The 20814-nt window shown below is 50.8% G+C and overlaps 1 protein-coding gene across 1 annotated transcript; it reads right to left on the bottom strand.

Annotated features, from left to right (window-relative positions):
• Positions 1 to 13098: 13098 nt before the first annotated feature.
• MYL9 (myosin light chain 9) lies at positions 13099 to 20081 on the bottom strand. Its single transcript, XM_036902383.2, has 4 exons — positions 19925 to 20081; positions 16586 to 16794; positions 14556 to 14717; positions 13099 to 13825 (listed from the first exon to the last, which is right to left on the bottom strand). The coding sequence occupies exons 2-4, from the start codon at positions 16767 to 16769 to the stop codon at positions 13653 to 13655; spliced, it is 519 nt and encodes a 172-aa protein (XP_036758278.1). The 5' UTR covers positions 16770 to 16794; positions 19925 to 20081; the 3' UTR covers positions 13099 to 13652.
• Positions 20082 to 20814: the final 733 nt, after the last annotated feature.

Below are 20814 nucleotides of genomic sequence, written 5' to 3'. Positions count from 1 at the left end.
CAGGGGCCCTGAGTGAGTGAATAAACTTACTCTGTAGCTCTGGGGTTCTGCTAAGATGGGGAGCCAGGGAGCCTACATGCCGTCCTCAGGTGTCATGGATCACTGCAGAAAGGGGCCAGGTTTTCTGGCCAGTAGGTGAAAGCAGGGAGGAATTGAGGGAGGGAGTAGCCATCCCTTCGTGACCCCTCCTTCATACACTCCCCTCTACCTGTTTGTTTCTTCTCACCTCCCATCTGAGAGTGGGGAATTAGTAACCAAGGGAGGAGGGTCTGGCCCACATGGGTATGCATTCTGGTTGTGAAGTTCCCAAGCAGTGTGACCCTGGACAGGTTGCTTTTTCAGCCTCAATTTTCTCACTTGTAAAGTGGAGATACTATCTTATTTGCTTGCGTTTAACTTTTGCCCCCTTTTCTCCTTCCTAAAAAATGCACTTTGCAGTTTCCCTGCTGCCTTGCAATGTGCCCATACTGTAGATGGTGCAAAGTGTGGCATTGGGCACCCCAGGCTGAAGAATCCCTTTATTTAAGCTCTTCAAGACTCCATGGGCCTGGGGCCACTTGTCCCTTGAGCATCTTAGCCCAGGAGGCACCTTGCAGGTCCTAGAAGCAGCTGGCATCCTGGAAAGCAGAGGGCTGAGAATTCAATCATCTGTCCCAAGATCTCTGGGTGACCTTGGGGGACCCCTAGTGGGGGAGTGTGGCAACACACAACATCCCTGCAAGGATGGGTTTTGCGGCTTTGAACCAAATTTTGTTGGTATACTTTTGGGGCAGGTACCAGGTGGAAATTCCTTCACTATATTTTTTGCATTGCAGCTTGCTTTTTATTCACTTGGATGCTGTCCTAGTATTTTCTTCTATACCGTTATATGTGTGGAATGGGGCTTAGTTTATTAACAAATTCAAATCCAGTGTATCTTGTTACTTACTATGTGTCATTATTCACTAATGTCATGTTTTTCTTAGCTTTTGAGATTTTTGTCCTTTTCAGGCTTGTGTTTTCTCCTATAAAACTACTCTAAGACATTCAATAATATATATTTTAGTATTCTTTTTATGTAGAACTGAAGAAATTAGTACTTTCTATGTAGCAGATACTGTTCTATGTGCTTTATAACTAGAAACATTTAATCCTCATAACCACTCTGTGAGGGTTGGTGTTATTACTCTTATTTTATTCAGGGGAAACTTGAGCCTCAGGTTAAATAATGTGCTCAAGTTTGCACAACTAATGAATGGAAAACCAGGGTCATAACCTAATTTTGTTCTCTTAATTACTCCATTGTGTTATCTCTGACTTCAAAATTATTTTCCCAGTACTTTCCGTGTAAAATTGGGATGCATCTTATGTACTTGTGTATCTTATAGGCCAGTAAATAAGGTACTAAGAGATGAACTTAACTTAACTTAACCTTGGATCAGAGCCCCAGTTGCTCTTCAGGGTGACCCAGGTCCCCAGAGCCTCATCTGTAAGATGGGTGAGGGGTGGGGGGTGGCATGTGAAGAACTGCTTTAAGGTTTGATTTATTGACATTTCTTTCCTCAGATTTATTTTGATGCACCCCCCCACCCCAAGCCTGGCACAGGATTTTACATAGAGTGGGCCTTCCATAAATATCCTGGTGGTGAAGGGTATGCCCTAGGGAATACCCACTTTTCTCTTCTGGGGGGTTAATTTCTACAAGTTCACTAGAGGTAGGTTCCATGTTAAGTGATTATATAAAGTAACCCTGAAGTTCACGGATAAAATAAAGCTGGTTCTGTTGTTTCCTTTATGTGGCAGATGTGGTAGAAATGGGGGTCAGCGGTTTCCCTGGGGTGACTCCGGGGGCATGTGTGGGGATCTGGCCAAGGGTACAGGTGGGCAGGACAGTAGTCCTGGGATGTCCTTTCTGATTGCCACTGCAGTCGTTGCCTATGACCTCTGCTGCCCCACCCTGAGTGTCATCTTTGAAGAAAGGAACTCTTCAGCCTGGGTGCACTGGATCCGGCCAGAGCTTCTGGAGGGCTCCCTGGGTCTGGGATGCTGGGCCCAAGGTGGGATCCTGAGGTCACAGAGCTGGAGGGACCTCGGAGGTCCTCAGGAGGCAGTGGCGTTGGGAAAGCAGATCAGGCTGGGGATTCTGAGTTCTTTGTCTTGAACTGCCCCTCCCTAGGCCCTGGCTGGGATATGGAAGGTCCCTTTAGCTGTCCCTGATACAAATCCAACCTTTTCATTTTTATGTGTGAGGACCCTGAGGCCCAGAGAGGGACTTGGATTTGCCCATATCATTTTACAGCCAGAGAAATTCTTAAAAAGATCCCTTTCCTCACTAATGTGGGAAGTACAGGGCACTGGAATCAGACTGTCTGGCATGTAGTAATTGCTCATTAGTGTGGGATGTTATTTTATTGAGCAACAGCCTGTATAGTGATTGAGTGTGGGTTGTTATGTGACCTTGGCTTGAGGAGGCCATTTAGCCTTTTCCTGACTCAGGTTTCTTAGGTATGAATTGGGTTACTTACAGCCCCTTTTTATGGAGGAGTTGTGCAGAATAAAATGTGATTACCCATGTGAAATGTAGGTCTTGGCACATGGGCCATAGTAAGTGCCCAATAAAAACGAAAACGTGTCCCTGCTTGGAACCTTCCAGTGGTTCCCAGGGCATTTATAGCCCTATCTACACTCCCCCAGTGTCCTAGAGAGTTCTGGATTCTTCACTGGACCCCTGCCTGCTTCTGTCTCACATCAGTTTCAGCCTCACTTCATGCCAAGTTCACATCCACTCAGTTTTTGTTTTTATTTTTAACTTGTTTACCCTGATTGCAGTTTAAAAGTCATCTCCTCAGGAAGGCGTCCTTCCTGATCACTGACCACTCAGGACTGGTCTCCCATCCCCCCAGCTCCTTATTACTCTATTTCCAGTATCACACTTAGTCTAGTTTGTAATGATTGATTTTGTTGTTTATTGTCTCTCTCCCCTGCTTGACAGTAAACTCCTTTATTCACTACAGAATCCCCCAACACCCAAGACGTCCCATATTCAGGCTCTGAATATGAGCCTGCTCCCCTACGTCCATGTTCTTGGGCAAATCTGATCCAGCTGTGTCCTGCTTCAGAGCCTGCAGAGGCTCCTTGGTGCTCTGGTGACAGGGAGGAGGAGAACCCAGCTGTCTACCTGGCATTTAAGGCTCTTCAGACCTTTCCTCACCCTAAGCCCCCCACACCCTCACGCTCCAGGTCTGAGACTGTGTGCACAGTCCCTTCCCCTGCTTGGATTTCTTTGGTCATCAGTTAAGGTGACCGCGTTTCCTTCTGAACTTCAGATAAACCTTAATCTGTTGTGCGTGTACCCACTCACTGCACTTCTGTCCTGTGGAGATGTGTCTGTCAGGCAGGGCCCTGTTAATTTCAGGAACTCTTTGTAAGTCTCACTCTGTTTCTCCTTTCCCTGAATCTGGGTGAACCCCCCTCCTCCTTTTTCTCACTCTCCCCGTCGTGACACACTGCCATCATCCCTGTTGCCAGTCCCCACGCTGTGCTCCTCCCCACCCTGCAAATCCACTCTAAAATGTTTTCTTTGGGCCCTTGGATAATGTGTGAAGAGTCCCTTGAGCTGTCCTGTGCTGGGTTTAAAATCCCAGCGGAGTTACGGGGCGGCTGCTGTCATTCTGTTTCTCCCCCGCACACGTTGTCTTTAATGTCCATCCCTGTTGATGCCTGAATGTTGAGTTCATCACATCTGAGCGCTGCATGGTATTCCACAGCACGCAGCCATCATTCGCCTCGTGACAGTGGCATCCGTTCCCTCCAGTGCCCCACTACCATCACTGCTGCTCAGACGAACGTGCCCTGCCTGCTCTGCGCCTACACCCAGTGCCTGGGAGATGTGTCCGGTGGAGCTGCTGAGCCAGAGAGTTTCCTTGTTCACACATGCTGTCGGGTGCTTCCCCACATGGGTGCACCAGTCCCCTGTCAGCCAGGGTATGAGGACTCCCCTTCCTCCCCATCTTTGCAGTGTTTGGTGTTCTCCATCTCTCTAATGTCTAGCAATCTGATGAGTATAAAGTGGACTCTTGTTTCTAATTGGCTTTCTGAACACCAGTGAGGTTTTATATTGTACTTGTTAGTTGAAATTTCCCTTCTGTGAATCTCCTGTTTATATGCTTTTCCCATTTGCCTATTTGATTCTCCTTGTTTCATTTTAATACAGTACAAATTCATCCTTTTTACATCTTTTGATATACATGTACAATCATATAATCACCACCATATTCAAGCTGTAGCACAGTTCTGTCACCCCTTGAAATCCTTCAGGCCCTTTTTACAGTTTCTCTTCCCACCCCTCGCCCCTGGGAAATCCTTAAGCTGTTTTCTGTCCTCTAGTTTTGCCATATCCTGACAGTCACATAGAAGGAGTTGTACAGTATATGGTTTTTGGGTCAGTTTGGATCTCTTTCTTTTAGCACAGCACGTGTGAGATTCACCCACGTGTGTGTACCAGTAGGCAGCTGGTTCCTTCTTATTTGTGAGCAGCATCCGTCGGATGAATGTACCGCATTTTGTTTTACCTGTTTACTCTTTGAAGAATATTTGGGTTGTTTCCAGATCTGTCAGTTTGTTCTTGATGGCCTTGACAATTCTGAGCAGTACTGGTCAAGACTTTGTAGAATGCCCAGGAGTCATGTCTGACTTCTTGAACATTACACTTTAGTATCAGACCATGTCACTGTGCTGCTCAGAGGAATTACCTGCCAATTAAACTGTTATGTGTGAAGGGGGGGTCTCATGGGTTGTTTAAGGCACACCTTTTTCTGTCCTCTGGAGTGAATTTTAAGCATCAATAAAACTTTATTTTCACTGGCTCCCTGTTTCTCCCCCCATACCATCTCTTTTTCTTTCTTCTTTTCTTTGTTTATTTTCTGACTCGGATTGGTTTTAGTTCTCAGCCAGGTATATCCCATTGCTGGCAGTGATGATTGACAATTGGTTTTACCATCTGTTTGTTGATCCCTGTCAAGGCAGTGGGAGTCTATTCTCTACCCAGTGGGAGATGAGAGAGTAGCTATCTGATTTGTTAGTCTATTTTTTGATAGTTTGCTTATCTATGAGCTCACATCAATTAAGAAAATGTTGAGAGAAGTAGAATTAAGAAAGACTGAAAAGAGAACAGTCCACTGAGATATGGGCCAGTGGGGTGTTGTGTTTCGTGGTTTACTTTGGCACATGGGTGAGGTTGTGTCTGTGTGAGTCTGAAGCATTTTCCTACTTTTATAGTATGTGAATTAATAGGCTAAATTGTAACATCTATTAAATTTAAGGTTTGTTTTGACTGGCTTATTAGAGCCAATGGGGCTTACATAGCTAACTGTGTAAGTGAATGTATGTAAGTAAATTCCTAAAAAATAAAGAAATAGAATTTCTAATAGTTTAAATGTGCTAGCCTTTAAGGAGAAAAACAAACAAACCTTACAAAAATGTTAGCTGGAGGACCTTTTTTTTTGGTATCATTAATCTACAATTACATGAGGAACGTTATGTTTAGTAGGCTCCTCCCTTCACCAAGTCCCCACCACAAACCCCATTACAGTCACTGTCCATCAGTGTAGTAAGATGCTGTAGAATCTCTACTTGTCTTCTCTGTGTTGTGCAGCCCTCCCCGTTCCCCCACACACATCATATGTGCTAATCTTAATGCCCCCTTTCTTTTTCCCTGTCCTTATCCCTCCCTTCCCACCCATCCTCCCCAGTCCCTTTCCCTTTGGTAACTGTTAGTCCATTCTTGGGTTCTGTGAGTCTGCTGCTGTTTTGCTCCTTAAGTTTTTTTCTTTGTTCTTATACTCCACATATGAGTGAAATAATTTGATACTTGTCTTTCTCCGCCTGGCTTATTTCACTGAGCATAATACCCTCCAGCTCCATCCATGTTGTTGCAAATGGTAGGATTTGTTTTCTTCTTATGGCTGAATAATATTCCATTGTGTATATGTACCACATCTTCTTTATCCATTCATCTACTGATGGACACTTAGGTTGCTTCCATTTCTTGGCTATTGTAAATAGTGCTGCGATAAACATAGGGTGCATCTGTCTTTTTCAAACTGGGCTGCTGCATTCTTAGGGTAAATTCCTAGAAGTGAAATTCCTGGGTCATGTGGTATTTCTATTTTGAGCATTTTGAGGAACCTCCATACTGCTTTCCACAAAGGTTGAACTAATTTACATTCCCACCAGCAGTGTAGGAGGGTTCCCCTTGGGAGAGCTTTTTTTTTTGACTGGTTATTACTGTTTTAAGTTTTACTGATATATAATTCACATACCAGAAAATCCACTCATTTAAAATATACAGTTCAAAAACAACAGCAGACTCACAGAACCCAAGAATGGACTAACAGTTACCAAAGGGAAAGGGACTGGGGAGAGCTGGGGGGAAGAGAGGGAGAAGGGGATGAAGGGGCAATACGACTAGCACACATAATATAGGGGGTCATGTGGACGGCAGTATAGCACAGAGTGTACAAGTAGTGCCTCTAGCATCTTACTATGCTGATGGACAGTGACTGTAATGGGGTATGTGGTGGGGACTGAGAATGGGGGGAAATCTAGTAACCACAATGTTGCTCATGTGATTGTATATTAATGATACCATAACATAAAAATAAATAAAAAATAAAATAAAATATATAGTTCAATTCATCTAGTATATTTAGAGAGCTGTATAACCTAATTTCACTCCCCATCTGCAGCCATAGGCCAACACTAATCTACCTTATTCTTTGTAGATTTGCCTATTTTGGACATTGCATATAAATAGAATCATGCAATGTGTGACCTTTTGTTACGGACGTCTTTCACCTAGCCTGATGGTTTTCAGGCGTATCCTTGTAGCACAAATCAGGATGTCATTCTTCCTGCTGCTGAATATGGTCCAGTGTGTGGAGACACCACATGTGCTTCCCATTCATCCGTTGGTGGACAGCAGGGTGGTGTCTGTTTTTCGGCTATTTTGGAAAATGCTGCTGTGTAGATTTGTGTGTACAGATTTTTGTGAGGCTGTGTAGTTTCATTTTCTTGGATATATATTGTTACGTCAGCAGCTGCACCATATTAATTTTCTCTAGGAGTATATGAGGGTTCTTATCTCTCCACACCCTCCCCAACACTTGTTACATCTCTTCTGGGGTTTCTGTTGTTTGGTTTTATTGTCATCCATTTCCCTAATGCCTAAGGATGTTGAGCATCTTCTCATTTGCTTCTTTGGCGAAATGTCTACTCATATCCTGTGCCCATTTTAAACAGAGGTTATTTATCTTTTTATTATTGACTTGTGAGAATTCTTCATATACAAGTCTTACCAGATGTATGATTTGCAAATACTTTGTTTTCATTTTTACTTTCTTGGTGTGATGACTGTATTCAGATTTTCTTGTTTCTTGTATTTCCCCAGAAAAAAAACTCCTTCCATATTTTCACATCTCTTGAGTTTTCTTTTTACCCTTTCAGTTACTTAATTAGAAGTTTTGACCGAGTTAGCAACTATTTATATTAAATAATTTCTGTCAAAATAACCAGTGTGATTTCTGTCCCCTGATGGAACCCTAATTGATACAAATGTGTACTCTTTTGTGTCTGTTTTTATTTTTTGCTTGACATTATGTTTGTGAGAGGTATCCACAATGCGTGCAGTTCACGGTCATTTCCTTGTCCCTTCTGTTGGTGGGCAGATGGGGTTGTTGCCTCAAGTGGGGCTGTAACGTGGTGCTGCTGTGAGCTTTCCTGAGTCTGTCTTTGGTGAATGTGCCCACAATGTCTGTTGGCTATGGACATAAATAACTAGGAGTGGAATTGCTTAATCACGGGGTCGATGGAGGTTCCACATTAGTAGATATTGCCAAACAGTTTCCAAAGAGGTTGTACCTATTCACACTCCTCCCTGTAGTGTGTGAGCGTTCTAGGTGTTCCCATTTTTACCAATACTTGGTATTGAGGGTTTTGTGCATGGCAGCCCCTTTGGTGGGCGCCATCTCCATTTACTAAGTTGTGCCTTTCCTCACCTATCTAATGTGCCACCTCTGTCATATAACAGGTGCCACATATTGTGTGGGTCTGTTCCTGGATTCTCGTCTATTCCATTGATCAGTTTGTCAACCTCTCCACCAATATCACACCATCATGTTTATTTTAGCTTCCTTCCCCCTTCTTTAATTTCTTTAGGTCTTTAATTTCACTTGATAAAGTTTTATAATTTTACTTTAGGTCTTGTACATCTTTTGTTTAGTTTATTCCTGGATGTTTGATATTCTTATGCTATTTTAGTGTTATTTTCCTATTAAATTACATTTTCTAGCTGTTTGCTGCTGGTATATAGGAATACAGTTGACTTTCCTATACTAATCTTAGGTCCATCCACTTGACTAAATTCTCCTATTTCTAATTATTTGTAGATTGTAAACAATCATAACTGTAATTACTGGCAGTTTTATTTCTTCCTTTCCAGTCCTTAGGCCTCTGATTTTTTTTCATGTCTCTCTCTTTGTACTATCTGGGACTTCCAACGCAGTGTTGAATTAAAGTGGTGGTAGTGGGCACCATTGTCTTATTCCTGATTATAAAAGGTATGTCTTTAATTTTTCCCTTTTTAGGATGCTATTTGATCCAGGCTTTTTCCCTTCAGATATTCTTAATCAGGTTAAGGATATTCCCCTCTATGACATTATCATGTCAGGGATGATTGTATCATAAGTAGTTGATTTTTTAAAACTCTTTTTTCCCATCTGTTGATATAGTCATATGTGTTTTTTATTTTCTTCTAATTTATTAATGTGACAAATTATATTCATGACTTTTCTAATATTAAACCATCCTTGAATACCTGGGATTAAATCCAATTAGGTCATTATTTATTATCTTTTTTTTATATACACTTAGAAAGTTCGGTTTGCTAATATTTTGTTTAAGAGTTTTGTATCTGTATTCATGGGGGAAACTGACCTGTTATTTTCTTTTCTGTTAATATCTTTGTCTGCTTTTGGTATCATAGTTTTATGTTAGAACAGTGTAGATAGAATTGGGGTGATCTGTTCCTTGAAAGTGTGGTGTAGATCATGCCTATAAAATTTTCTGGGCCCAATGTTCTCTTTGTGAGATTTTTAACCACTGTTTCAATGTTGTCAATATGTAAAAGAAAACTCAGGCTTTCCTTTTATTTTTTCCTATTTTTAGATGCCTTATTATATATCTTTTATTTCTTTCTAAGGCTCTATTCTAGGAATTTGTTCATTTTACATTTTCAAAATTGTTGGCATGTAGTTGATGAGTTCTTGGTCTTAGATCACTAATTCTTTGCCTCTGTGTTACTCTTAGTTCCACCCTGGCACAGTTCTTTTTCAAGTACTGTGTCCTTCATGATTAGAAGAGGAATGCTTAGGCGCTTTTTCCTTTTTTGAAGTATAGTTGATTTACAGTAGTATATTGGTTGCAAATATCAACATAGTGATTTGACAGTTACTATTAAATGCCCACCCCCAACTAGTGTAGTGCTTAGGGCTTTGGTAAGCTCCAATCCCCTTCCTGAGGCCAACCTGAAGTTCTGGGTAAGTGGTGGAGCCAAAGAGGCATAGCTGAGACTTCTAACCCTTCCAGAACCCTGGTTCTGCTTTGGGCTGCTGTTTATCCTTCCTTCTCTCCTCACCTCCCCACCTCATCCAGCAGGTTCTTTGTTTTTGGATAGTGTTGGCAGGTCCCTTCATCTCCCTCTAGCTTCCTGGAAGTCTCTGGGTTGGTTGAGGATGGAGCCACAGCTCAGGCCCTTTGGCTGTGACCTCAGGCTTCTGCACCAGTGGTTTCCTCTGCCTGGGGAACCTGGCCTTATTTATGCCTCATTTCATACCTTCCTCTGGACCTCTGCCTCATTCCCCATCTCAGGGCATCCCTGAGTGAGCCTGTCATGGCCATCTAGTTTCCGGACAGTCTCCCCCATGAGAGCGTGAACTTCCTTAGCATTAGAACTGTGATTTGTCTGTTTTGAGAGCTCCAGTGCTTTTTATGTGCCTGGCACACAGTAGGTGCTCTACATCTGTACAGAAAGCCTAATCAACACCCATGTATATTGCAGCATCATTCACAGTAGCCAAAAGGTGGAAACAACCCAAGTGTCCATGGACAGATGAGTGGATAACCAAAATGTGATATATACTATTAACCTTAAAACTGTCAGTTATTTAATCAGCAAAAATGGGTTCATTTGGGAATAGCAAAAGATTGCAATTCAGAACAAGCAAGCTACTGCAAAACCATAGATGAGTCTGGAGAACAAAGGAGGGGGAATGCTCTTTTATAGGAGGAAGGGGGGAGTTGGGAGAGGCTTATTATAAACTAAGGGTCCCCTGGGGTAAACTGGGACTTCCAAGTGCGCTGGCTTTTCACTGGCCTGAGTTGTGACAGTGTCATTGGCTGGGCTGTTGCTGGGCGAGGAGAAATCAATCTTCCTCCTGCTGGGGTAGTAAAGTAGAGGCTTCTTCCCGCTGGGAGTGCAGGTCGTCTCTTCCCGGGGGTCTGCGGTTGATGAAGCGGTAGGGTGTGAGAGCGCCCCCTCCTGGCCTCCTGACTCCATTTTAAATGAGGTTTCCTTTTATCAATTTTCACAACGTACAATAGAATTGTTATTCGCCTTAGGAAGGCAGGCGATTCTGACACAGGCTACAGCACGGATGAACCTTGAGGACTTTACGCCAAGTGAAATAAGCCAGTGACAAAAGGGCAGGTATTGTATGAGTCCACCTAAATGAGTTCCCTGGGATAGTCAGATACATAAAGACAGAAAGCAGAATAGAATGGTGGCTGCCAGGGGCCGAGGGGAGGGGGCTGGGGAGTTAGTGTTTAATGGGTACAGGTGTCAGAGGGGAGGATGAAGAAGTTCTGGAGGTGGTGGTGATGGTTGCACAGTGTGAATGTACTTGATGCTGCTGAACTGTACATTTAAAAATGGTTGATGGTAAATTTTATTTATGTGTATTTTACAAAGTTTTAAAAATAAAACTAGTTATAAAAAAAAAGGTAATACTGTTGTGAGTTGTCTGAGGTCACATTGCTTTTCCCAGATAGAACTGTTGTTCTGGGAATACAGTCATCAAAAACCCAGGCATTTTCATCCAAGATTTAAGTATAAAAATTAAAACTAGAAAAGTACTAGGAAAAAATGGAATGTTTCTACAATTTTATGATGATAATGAGCACTTACAATATGCTTATTATGTGTTTGAATTTCTTCTGAGATTCCCTTTTATTATTTGCCCTTTTTTTTTCTGCTGAGTGGTCTTTTTCTTATTGAATCGTTGAAGCTTTTTACAGGTTAGTGTCATTAACTTTTTGTTGAATATGCTACATGTATTTTCTCCAGATTTGCATTTGGCTTTAACTTTGCTTATGGTTTCATTAGCCCTACAGAAGTGTTTAGTCTTCATGCATTTATACCCACCAAGCTTTTCCTTTCTGGCTTCTGGGTTTTGTGCCAGACTCTGAAAGTTCGCTTCACTGTTACCTCTAAACGTTGCCTGTGAGAAATGAAAAGAGCTGCTTGCCACCTGCCGCAGCGCCCTTTCCTTCTTAGCCCTGCCTCTGCAGATTCCTCCTGGCCTGCTGGTCCTGCCCTTCTACCCACAGAACACTTCCTTTTCCTGTCCTCTGGGTCCCCTTAGCCCAGGCCAGCTCAGAAACCAGTGAGGCTGGACTGGCTCTGTCCTCCTCACACCCAGGTGTGAATCCTTCTGTCCCTGGGAAGTGGGATGGGGAGGTGTGAGCTTGACAGGATCGCACACTGGAGGTTGTGTCAAATCCAAGGTTTGTTCCTGGCTGCATGTCCCTGCCTTCTTCCTGCAAGGCCTGTGATACCACAGTGGCTCTGACCTGTGACCCTGGCACGGGGCATGTGCGGCCATTGCTCTGGGAGTCCCGGGGGCCCTCCCTCAGGGTGGGCTGCAGGAGGTGGGTGGCCAGGCTTAGTGCCAGTTTGGGCTGAGGACTGCTTAGGGCCCACTGTCTGGGGCTGGGGTTTAGGGTATGGTTGCCGCTGTTTGGGCCTGGTTGGAGCTTGTTTGGGATTTGCTCCATCTGGAGTTGAGATCAGGGATTTGTGGGGCTCAATTTGGAGGCAAGAGGAAGGGTTTCATGGGGCTTTGACCCAGGTCTGGCACCAAGGTAAGGGCAGAGGCCTGTGGGAAGTTAGGGCCTCCCAGGCCAGTACAGGGTTCCCTTAGCACTCGGCACTGCCTTGGGTCTGATCTTGGAGCTTTGCCATGAGCTGTGGCTGCCTGGCTCTGGGTGAGCTTTAGGGAAGGCAGCAGGACCAAGCCAGGCCTAGCACCTAACTTTTGCTGGGGTCAGATGGGATATGTCCAGCCCCGGCTTGAGTCCCATGGAATGTCCTGAGGCTAGGGTCCAGCCCTCCCTCTGCTCCATACCCACTGGGTGACCTCACGTGGTCCCTGCCCTTCTTGGGTCCCTGTTCATTCAACCAATATTGTTCCTCTTGAGCCCCCGGAACTGTTGTCAGTGTCCCACCATTCAGTTGTAACAGGATCCCAGCCCTGCCCACCTTGTGTGCATCAGGGATGTGAAAAGCCACGGCCAGCTGTGCTGCTGGTCATGTGGCTGAACTGGCCCTCCAGCTGTGGAGGGCGCACCCCGGAGCACACCTGGTGGCTGCCTGGAGCTGACCTCGGGGAATCCATGAAACCCAGACATTCCCCCCACCACCCAGGCTACTGGGATGCACCTCCACGCTATTCTAAAGCCTCCCTGGCTTTCTAGGACCATTGAGGTGACCCTGGAGATCCAGGTTGTGGTCCTGAAGGCTATGCAGCCTTGGCCTGTGCCCCTCAGAGACCCAGAACCCTGGCCTGGATTTGCTGTGGTGATTCTGGGGGCCTCCCCACTGTCTCCCTTCCAAGAGGGCTGTTTCCCTCAGTACTTCTGTCCACTCCCCACAGCTGGTGGCGTCTTGGCCGAGGCTTCCCTTGGCCAGGGGGAGGATGGGACAGCCCCTGGGGATGGGAGGAGAGGATAGGAGGGTATTTGGGGCTCCCTTATTTCACCCCAACAACAGAAACACAGACCCAAAGCCGCACTCAGCCTTTGTATTAAAGATTCTGCCTCCCCCAGGACGATGTCCACCCTTCACTGTCTTCTGGAGCACACACCGGGAGTGGGCTGTGTTCTGGTGGCTGGGCAGGGCACAGGGGAGGGGGCTGGCATCCCGTCCTCTGAGAAGGGACCTTGGTGAGGTTTGTGTGTTTGTGGCAGTGGCTGGGAAAGGGCTTTCATGCCTTCATGGGGGTGCACGTGACGTGGTGTCCCAGGTGTCCCAGACCAGGACGCAGGGCCCTTCCTGCGGGATCAGCCTGGGAATGAGGCAGTGGCTGAGGCCTGGGCTCTCCTGATGGGCCTTCGCTTGCGGCCTCCTCCCTGCCCTCTGGCCCAGCTCTCGCCATGTCCTTTGGCGGGAACACCTGCGTCACTGGCTTCCTGGCACTGTGCTCTTGGCCCACGTCCTGCACTGGGAGCCGAGCCCCAGCCCCTCAGAGGGCAGAGCCCCTGCGAGGGTCCCGTGGGGTCGTGGGCAGGGAGTGGGTGCGGGCAGTGTGTGTGGGGCTGGGGCCCTGCGGGGGTCGGGTGGCCTAGTCGTCTTTGTCCTTGGCGCCGTGCTTGAGGATGCGGGTGAACTCCACGTAGTTGAAGTTGCCTTTCTTATCGATGGGCGCCTCGCGGTACATCTCATCCACTTCCTCATCTGTGAAGCGGTCGCCCATGGTGGTGAGCAGCTCCCGGAGGTGGTCCTCGTGGATAAAACCTGGGGCAGGGCCGGGTCCGTGAGACAGGGACAGTCCCAGCACCACCCGCAGGCCTCTGGGTGGGAGAGGGGCCGGGAAAGACCCAGCCCTAGACTCTGCGGGATTCAGGCTGGCCTTGCACCCGAGGGCAGAGCTCTGCAGCGGACTGTCTGTGGGGCGTGTCCGGGGCGGCGGGGCTGGGGGCGTGGGGGAGCTGGCCACGCCCACCTCAAGGGCGTGAGCTGGCCCCCCGGCTTCCTAGCTGGCAGCTTCATCTCTCTCTGTCTGATCTGGAAAACGGGGGTGACACTGTGCCAGCCTGGCAGGGGACTGAGAAGGTAGTGGCCTGCAGTCCCTGGAACCCACTGAAGCTACTACTGCCAGCGTCGCCCTGACCCGTCCCTGGGAGTCAGGAAGCCCTTTGGAAGATCTGAGCATGGGCTGTTTCTGGGAAGGTGTAAAGCAGAGGCGGAGAGTGTTGGGCCACCAGGTGGACTCAAGAGGTGGGAAGCCTTGGTGGAGGTGGGCTGTTTCCGCCTGGCATTCGGGGGAGGAGAACAAGGGAGCAGAGTGGCTTTAATAGTTCTGGAGGCAGAAACCAGCAGCCGGGTGATTTCTGTCCTGGCCCTGGGGGGCAGGGTCCAGCTGTCACAGCGCGCCCAGCCCCATATGCATACGCAGGGATGCCGTGGGCGAGGTGGCCACCCCCAGCCCCAGCTCCGTCCAGGCCTCCATTCTGGGGCTACTGACCGGAGGCCTCCTCGTCGAAGCAGGCGAAGGCGTTGCGGATCACATCCTCAGGGTCCGTGCCGTTCAGCTTCTCCCCAAACATGGTGAGGAACATGGTGAAGTTGATGGGCCCCGGGGCCTCGCTCATCATGCCTTCCAGGTACTCATCCGTGGGGTTCTTCCCTGTGGCAGGTGGGGCACCCGCGCCTGTGGTCACCGCCCTGTCCCCTCCCGCCTCCCTGTCCTGTCCCTTGAAGTTTCGGAAACTGTAAAGTTCTGGCTGCTCCCTCCCCTGGGCTCCCTCGCACTCTGGCTGGGGACATCAGAGACGGTGGCACTCCAAGCTGAGAGCCGCCATCTCTGACTGCGCACGCGTCTGGCGCCCCACGTGCTTTACTGCGTGGTCCTTCCCCAGCCTGAGGTCAGCCCTCCACCCCACCTGCCTCCTCAGCCTTCACAGGTGTGGAACCTGAGGCCCAGAGGTGAGGAGACTTGGCCCAGGTCACACAGCGAGTAAGAAGTAGAGTCTGTATTGCAACCCAGCAGCCAGACCCCAGATTCCAGGCTGTTTTGAAAATGGTTAAACCAGTGAGCTTTGGTGTCACATAGGCCGGAGTTTGGGTCCCAGCTCTGTGCCTCAGTGTCCCCTGCTTCTAGGTGAAGAAGGCAATGGTTGTAAAATGCACATAACAATCAGCAGAGCCTCATGGACTCAGTCAATTGCTGGGTTCAGATCCCAGCTCTACCACTTAGTAGCTGTGTGCCTTGGGGCAAATCACTTAACCTCCCTGAGCCTCTTTCCTCATCTGTAAAGTGAGAGTGGATAATCACATCTACCCAGTAGGGTTGCTTTGACATTTAAGATACCTGCTGAACTGCTGCTGCTTGTTATTATTTGCTGCTCTTGTGTTTTTATCCTGAGGGTGATGTTCTTAACCAGAAGGCCGTAGCTAATCTGTGGACCCCCTGACAGGCGCTGTGAACAGGAGTGAGGGTGTTCCTGAGTGACGCCCAGGGCTGTCCTCAAATCTCTGAGGTTTAGAGCCCTGGGTGCAGGGTGCCTGGTAAATGGGGAGGAGTCTTTGTGTTCTTCCCTCCTCTGAGTCTCACCCGCCCTGTTGTGTGCCCCAAGGAGGGGCTGAGGCCTGAGCAGAGCTGTGACGTCAGGACCCACAGCCCCTTCCCTTGTCCTCCTGCCGGGTGGCTTCCAGGAGGAGGGAACCTCCGAGTGAGGCTGGCCTGAAGCTGGGAGAGGTTTGGCACACAGGGCCGGGGTGGTGTTCCATGTCAGCCCTCTGCTCAGGGTGGCCTTCTGATGCTCTGAGGGTGCACGCGAGGGCAGGGTTACTGTTGCACAGGAAGGGAAATGCACAGAGGGGGGCCACCAGGCTGTAAGGGGCAGTGTTGGGGACTGGCTCAGGCCTATCTGGCCCCAGAAGTTGGGGCCTAACTACTGCACGCTGCTGTCTGTGCTGCCAGAGGCTTCCCCTGTCCCTGGCCGGTGTCTGGCGGAGACACTGTCACCTGGAGGCAGCATCAGGAACTGGGGCTGAGGGCGGCTGGTGGGGGATGTGGCGACAGGGCCACAGGCTGGTGGTGGGGGGTCTGCAGGCCTGGCCTCTGGGCCTGTTCCCCATCTGAGGAATGGTGAATTGTACTAGATTCCTAAGCCCCTTCAGCTCTAAGATTCTGATTTTAGGTAAGTCACTGAACTCACAGAGAGCCTGGCCAGGGTGACCTCTGAAGGAAGGGAGGCCTTCACTCTACCCTCACTTTCCCCATCTGTACTATGGAAACTTTATACAGTACACTTTTTTAGTTGAATGAAATGGTACCGGACAGCCCACTCCACAGATCTGCCAGGCAGTCCTGCTCTAGAGTGAGCTTGTCTGGGTTCAGTTCCAATGCTGAACGCTCTTTGCCTCAGTTTCCCTATCTGTTAAACGGAGACACTAATGGCTTCTAATCCAGGCTGGGCGCATGTATTGCTATGCAGGACATGCTGCACAGTGGGGAGCAGCCCTCCCGGGCCCGCCCCCGTCCTTGCTCACCGAGCGAGGCCAGCATGTCGTGCAAGTCCTCCTTGTCGATGAAGCCATCTCGGTTCTGGTCGATCATGTTGAAGGCCTCCTTAAACTCCTGGATCTGGGACTGGTCAAACATGGCGAAGACATTGGATGTGGCCCGCTGTGGCCGCTTCTTGGTGGTTTTGGCCTTGGCCCTCTTACTGGACATCTTGGCTTCAGGCGGGTGGACTTCCCTGCAGGAAGAGGGCGTTGGGGGGGAAAAGCCCATGACCCAGGGCCAGGGAACCTTCCTGCCTACCCCACACCAGCTCTCAGTGCCTGGGCCTGTCATTCAAGGCCTCCCACAGGCATGGGGCTCCTGCCATCCAGCTCATCACAAAAGCAGGCAAGAGTGGGCTGTGTGATCTTAAACAACTTCAGTTACCTCTCTGAGGGAGTTTCCTCAGCTGGGAAATGGGACACGAAGAGTATCCAACAGGAGGGATTAACTGACTTAGTGTCTGAGAAGCCCTGGAACGGTGCTGCGAGTGGAGTAAGCCATTTTCGCTGTGACTATCTGGGCGAGACACTCAGGATTGGGTTTGGTGCCGGCCATTTCCATGCTTTACCTCCCTTAATCCTTGATAGCATTTCCACTGGCCATTCCTCTCCAGGTGACAAGGTGGGTCAACCTGTGGGAGCTGTGAGGCCCCGAGGAGGGCCTCCTCACCAGCGGGAAGGAGCTGGGTCAGCAGCCCTGCGTTCTTGACGTTCCCCGTCCTCTCTCCTGCGCCTGGTCCTCTGGCTCCTCGCTCTGGAGGCTCTGCAAGGCCTGCGCTCTGGGCACCCCCCTCCCCGCAGCTGCCCACACTGGCCCAGCCTTGGGTGGGAGGCGGGCTGATGTGGGCCCTACTCCTTGTTTTCCCTCCTCAGTGCTTACTGGGGTGCAAGGTTCCCCCAGGCTGAGAACCCTAGCTTCTTGTCACTCTTGTTTTAGCTCTGGCATCCCAGCCCCCAGGCAGCCTCTCCCGTTCCATACAGACCCAGACCTGCACCTGTCACTTCCCCTTGAAGCCCTTGAAGGTTCCTGCCATCCCCTGGAGCAAGTCTGAGCCCTCAGCCTGGCATTCAAGGCCCTGTGAGAACCCCTTCTGCCTTTCTGTCTGACTGGCTGTGGTACCCCTCACCCTGTCCCTCCCGCGGTCTGTGATCCTGTGGAGCTGGACCTCTGGCTGTGCCCTAGACTGTCCTTGGTCCCCCTGGAATGCCTCCCTTCTCCAGCCCAGTTCTTCAGACATGCCTTGGGGAGCAGGTCCCACACTCCTGCTTGGACAAGAAACACGTAAAGGTCTCTCTCCCCCACAGTCAGTTGGGGCTGGCACAGACCCCGATCTACACCGAAACCCACAGTGAGGTTCCTGGGTGCTTGTTTAATGAATGACTGTGAGGTCAACCATGGCCAGCCAACTGCCCCACTCTACAAATGGGGAAACTGAGGCCCAGCAAGGGGCCCTTCCCCTTGTCATGGCTTTGGGGACTGTGCCCTGAAGACCCTGTGCCCTTTTCCCCTTGGCTGGGGCAGTTGTGGGCCGGGCCAGTGCCCCAGAACCGCTGCTGCCTGCATTCCTCCGCCATGAGCCCTGGGGCCTTGGGCCTACAGGCCGCCTCTGCTTGTTTTCATCCCAAGCTGTGTGGCTAAGAACTGTCTTAGAGGCCTTTATCCTGTGAGTTCTTTGGCCTTTGAGACCCTTAACCCTAAGCTGGGATCTTGGCCAGCCCCAGCCCCGGCCCATCCCCAGGGCCGCAGCTGCCTGTAGTCATGTTACACTGGCTGCTGTGTCCCGTGGGACCGGCACTCGCCTCGGTGTTCCTCACACAGTTCAGGGTAGACAAAATCCCTTCCCACCCATGGCCTGGGTGGGAGCGGGCTGGCACCGTCGGCTTTGGCTGCAGTGCTGTGCAGGGCCCAATCTCTCCCTGAAACTGGTGTTCTCTGGGAACTATGATGCATGGACCTATAGAAGGTAACTGAGTAGCCCCTGTGTTCAGCAGAGGCTGTGCTGGTCATCATCCCTGTCACCACCAGCGTCCTGTCTGCAAAGCTCCAGGGTGGACATGGCTGGAGGGGAGAGGAAGGCAAGGCCAGGGGCAGAAAAGGCCAAGACTCACCCACTGCTCTGATAGTGCCTGGGCCCCACTGCCTCCATGGCCTCCCCATCCTCACGCTCTTCATGGCATGGCTGAGAGCACCAAGTCACCAAGTTTTATGTTTGTCCATCCTAGCAATCTTGGGCAGCATGGTGGGGAGGGTGAGGTGCCCCCTCCGCCCCCAGTGCAGTGAGTAAAACACGCCCAAGAAGGGAAGTGCATGCTCAGGAGAGGGGCTGAGTGCTGGGCTTGGGTCAGTGGGTGGAAGACAGTCAGTCCTTGCTGCCCTCCATGCCTAAACGCAGAAGAAAACATCTATCCTAAGGGGCTCAAGGTGGGCCTACAGCAGCTGAGAGGCTGAGGGCTGTGTGTGATGGAGGTAGTTTCTAGGTTTGGCTGAAGGGTGGGCGCTTAGCCTTGGAGCCACGGCCTCTGCCCGGGGATAGCAGGGATCAGATAGAGCTGGGACTTAGCCTGGCTTGCAACTAGGTGCCACCTCCTCCCTTCTGTTCTTGAAATCCCACCATAACCATGCAGACAAGGCCTGCGGCCCCCAGGGTCTTGGTCCCGATGACGGGCAGTGCCAGACACCTTGCTGGTAAACTTGGCAAGGCTGGGAGAGCAGCCGGGGCTCTCAGAGGGTGGGGAGGGGCAGGGACCAGTTCTCCCAGCCCAGGTCCTTTTTCAGCCCCCAGGGGTGAGCCTGCAGGGCCCTTGGCAGAACTGCCACCCCAGGCAGGCTCTGACGGACGGGCAGATGCCCCCCAGCCCTGTTGCCCCAGTCTCCATCCCTCTCTCCTGTCCCAGGAGGTGGGGGAGGGGACACGGATGCCCCGGAGGGTTCACAGGGTGCCTCACAGGGCTCTGCTTCCTGTCTGTAACACACAGGGGTCCACTGGGTCTGGGAACCCTGGCGACCACAGCCCCCTCCCCTCCTCCTGGGCACCCCCGAGCTCTGGGCTTGGCGTCTGTAACCACAGGCAGAGGGTGCTGGGCCTGGACAGTCCTCTCCATAAAGGACCACTGGCTCCCAGAGCCCCGAACTTTCTCCCTGCTGCCCAGCCCCAGGCAGAATCCCTATGGGGCCCCAGCATCCTCGCAGCCCAGCCCCACGAGGGCTGTGCATGCCCAGCCGAGCCCCTCAAACGTCCCCGTCCGCGGGGCCTGCCCCACGTTCCAGCCCCTGCCATCATGTCGCCCACTCCAGACCGCCGGGCTCGGCGGGCGGGCCCCCACCTGGTGCGGAGAAGGCGCTCGCTGGCCGCGGAGCTGGCTGCGCGGAGCTGGCTGCGGAGCCGGTGCCGAGCCGCCGTCGGTGGCGAGTGGTGGCGAGGGGCCGAGGGGCCGCGGCGGCGGGGCGGGGCGCGGCGCAGGGCCTTACAAGGCAGAAGAATGTGCGCGGGGGCGGGGCGGGGCGGGCGCGGCTGGCTCCCGGCCTTATTTGGCCTTGACCCACGGGCTGGGAGGCTGGGGCGCGCCCGGGCGAACCCCCAAGTTACCGGGCCTTCTCCATTGTGGGCGGGGGGGGGGGGCGGTGATGGTGGTCAGTGGGGGGCCTGGACAGCCTGGGGAGGGGGAGACGTCTGGGCCGCCCCTTCCTCTCTGGCGAGGCCACCTTGCCAAGCATCCCGGAGCCTCCAGTTCTTAGACCCTCCCCTCCCGCTTTCCTCCCAAGGCCCCGCTGCCCCTGCCCGGAGCGTCCCGTGGGAGGCCTTCCTTCCACCAAGCCAAGTATGGCTTTTTCCTGGTCCAAGAGAGGAGGCATGTCAGAGGACCCTCTGTCCTCCTGTAAAGAAGGCCGCCTTCAGGCGCCTGCGGATGTGGGGTGTGCGCGGAGGCTGGGAAGGACCACGCCGGGACAGACCCCCGGGCCAGTCACTCTCCAGCCGCCCTCAGTTTCTGCCCCTGTAAAACGGGAGGGTGGTGGTGAGGATGCAGAGAATGAGTGGCCAGAAAGAGCCACGCAGCGTGGGGAGCCACAGCGAGGGGCAGGGGTTGGGGGACCCCGGGTGCTTCCTCGGCAGCACCCCTACCTCCTCTTGGTCCCAGTCGGAGGATGGAGTCCGGCTGGACAGAGCCGCCCCCTCCGCAGTCGGGCCTCAGGTCCTGCCCATCATTCTGACCCT

The sequence above is a fragment of the Manis pentadactyla genome, chromosome 5, assembly GCF_030020395.1.
Source record: "Manis pentadactyla isolate mManPen7 chromosome 5, mManPen7.hap1, whole genome shotgun sequence".
NCBI classification, from domain to species: domain Eukaryota; kingdom Metazoa; phylum Chordata; class Mammalia; order Pholidota; family Manidae; genus Manis; species Manis pentadactyla.
The sequence above is the reverse complement of the archived record's forward strand: the minus strand, read 5'-3'. Positions and strand labels throughout refer to the sequence as shown.

Excerpts from the sequence above, each read along its gene's own strand:
- MYL9 (XM_036902383.2), bottom strand. The coding sequence starts at position 16,769 with ATGTCCAGTAAGAGGGCCAAGGCCAAAACCACCAAGAAGCGGCCACAG. Across the intron at positions 14,718-16,585 it reads CGACATGCTGGCCTCGCTCG|GGAAGAACCCCACGGATGAG; the intron begins GTGAGCAAGGAC and ends CACCTGCCACAG. Across the intron at positions 13,826-14,555 it reads CTTCGACGAGGAGGCCTCCG|GTTTTATCCACGAGGACCAC; the intron begins GTCAGTAGCCCC and ends GCCCTGCCCCAG.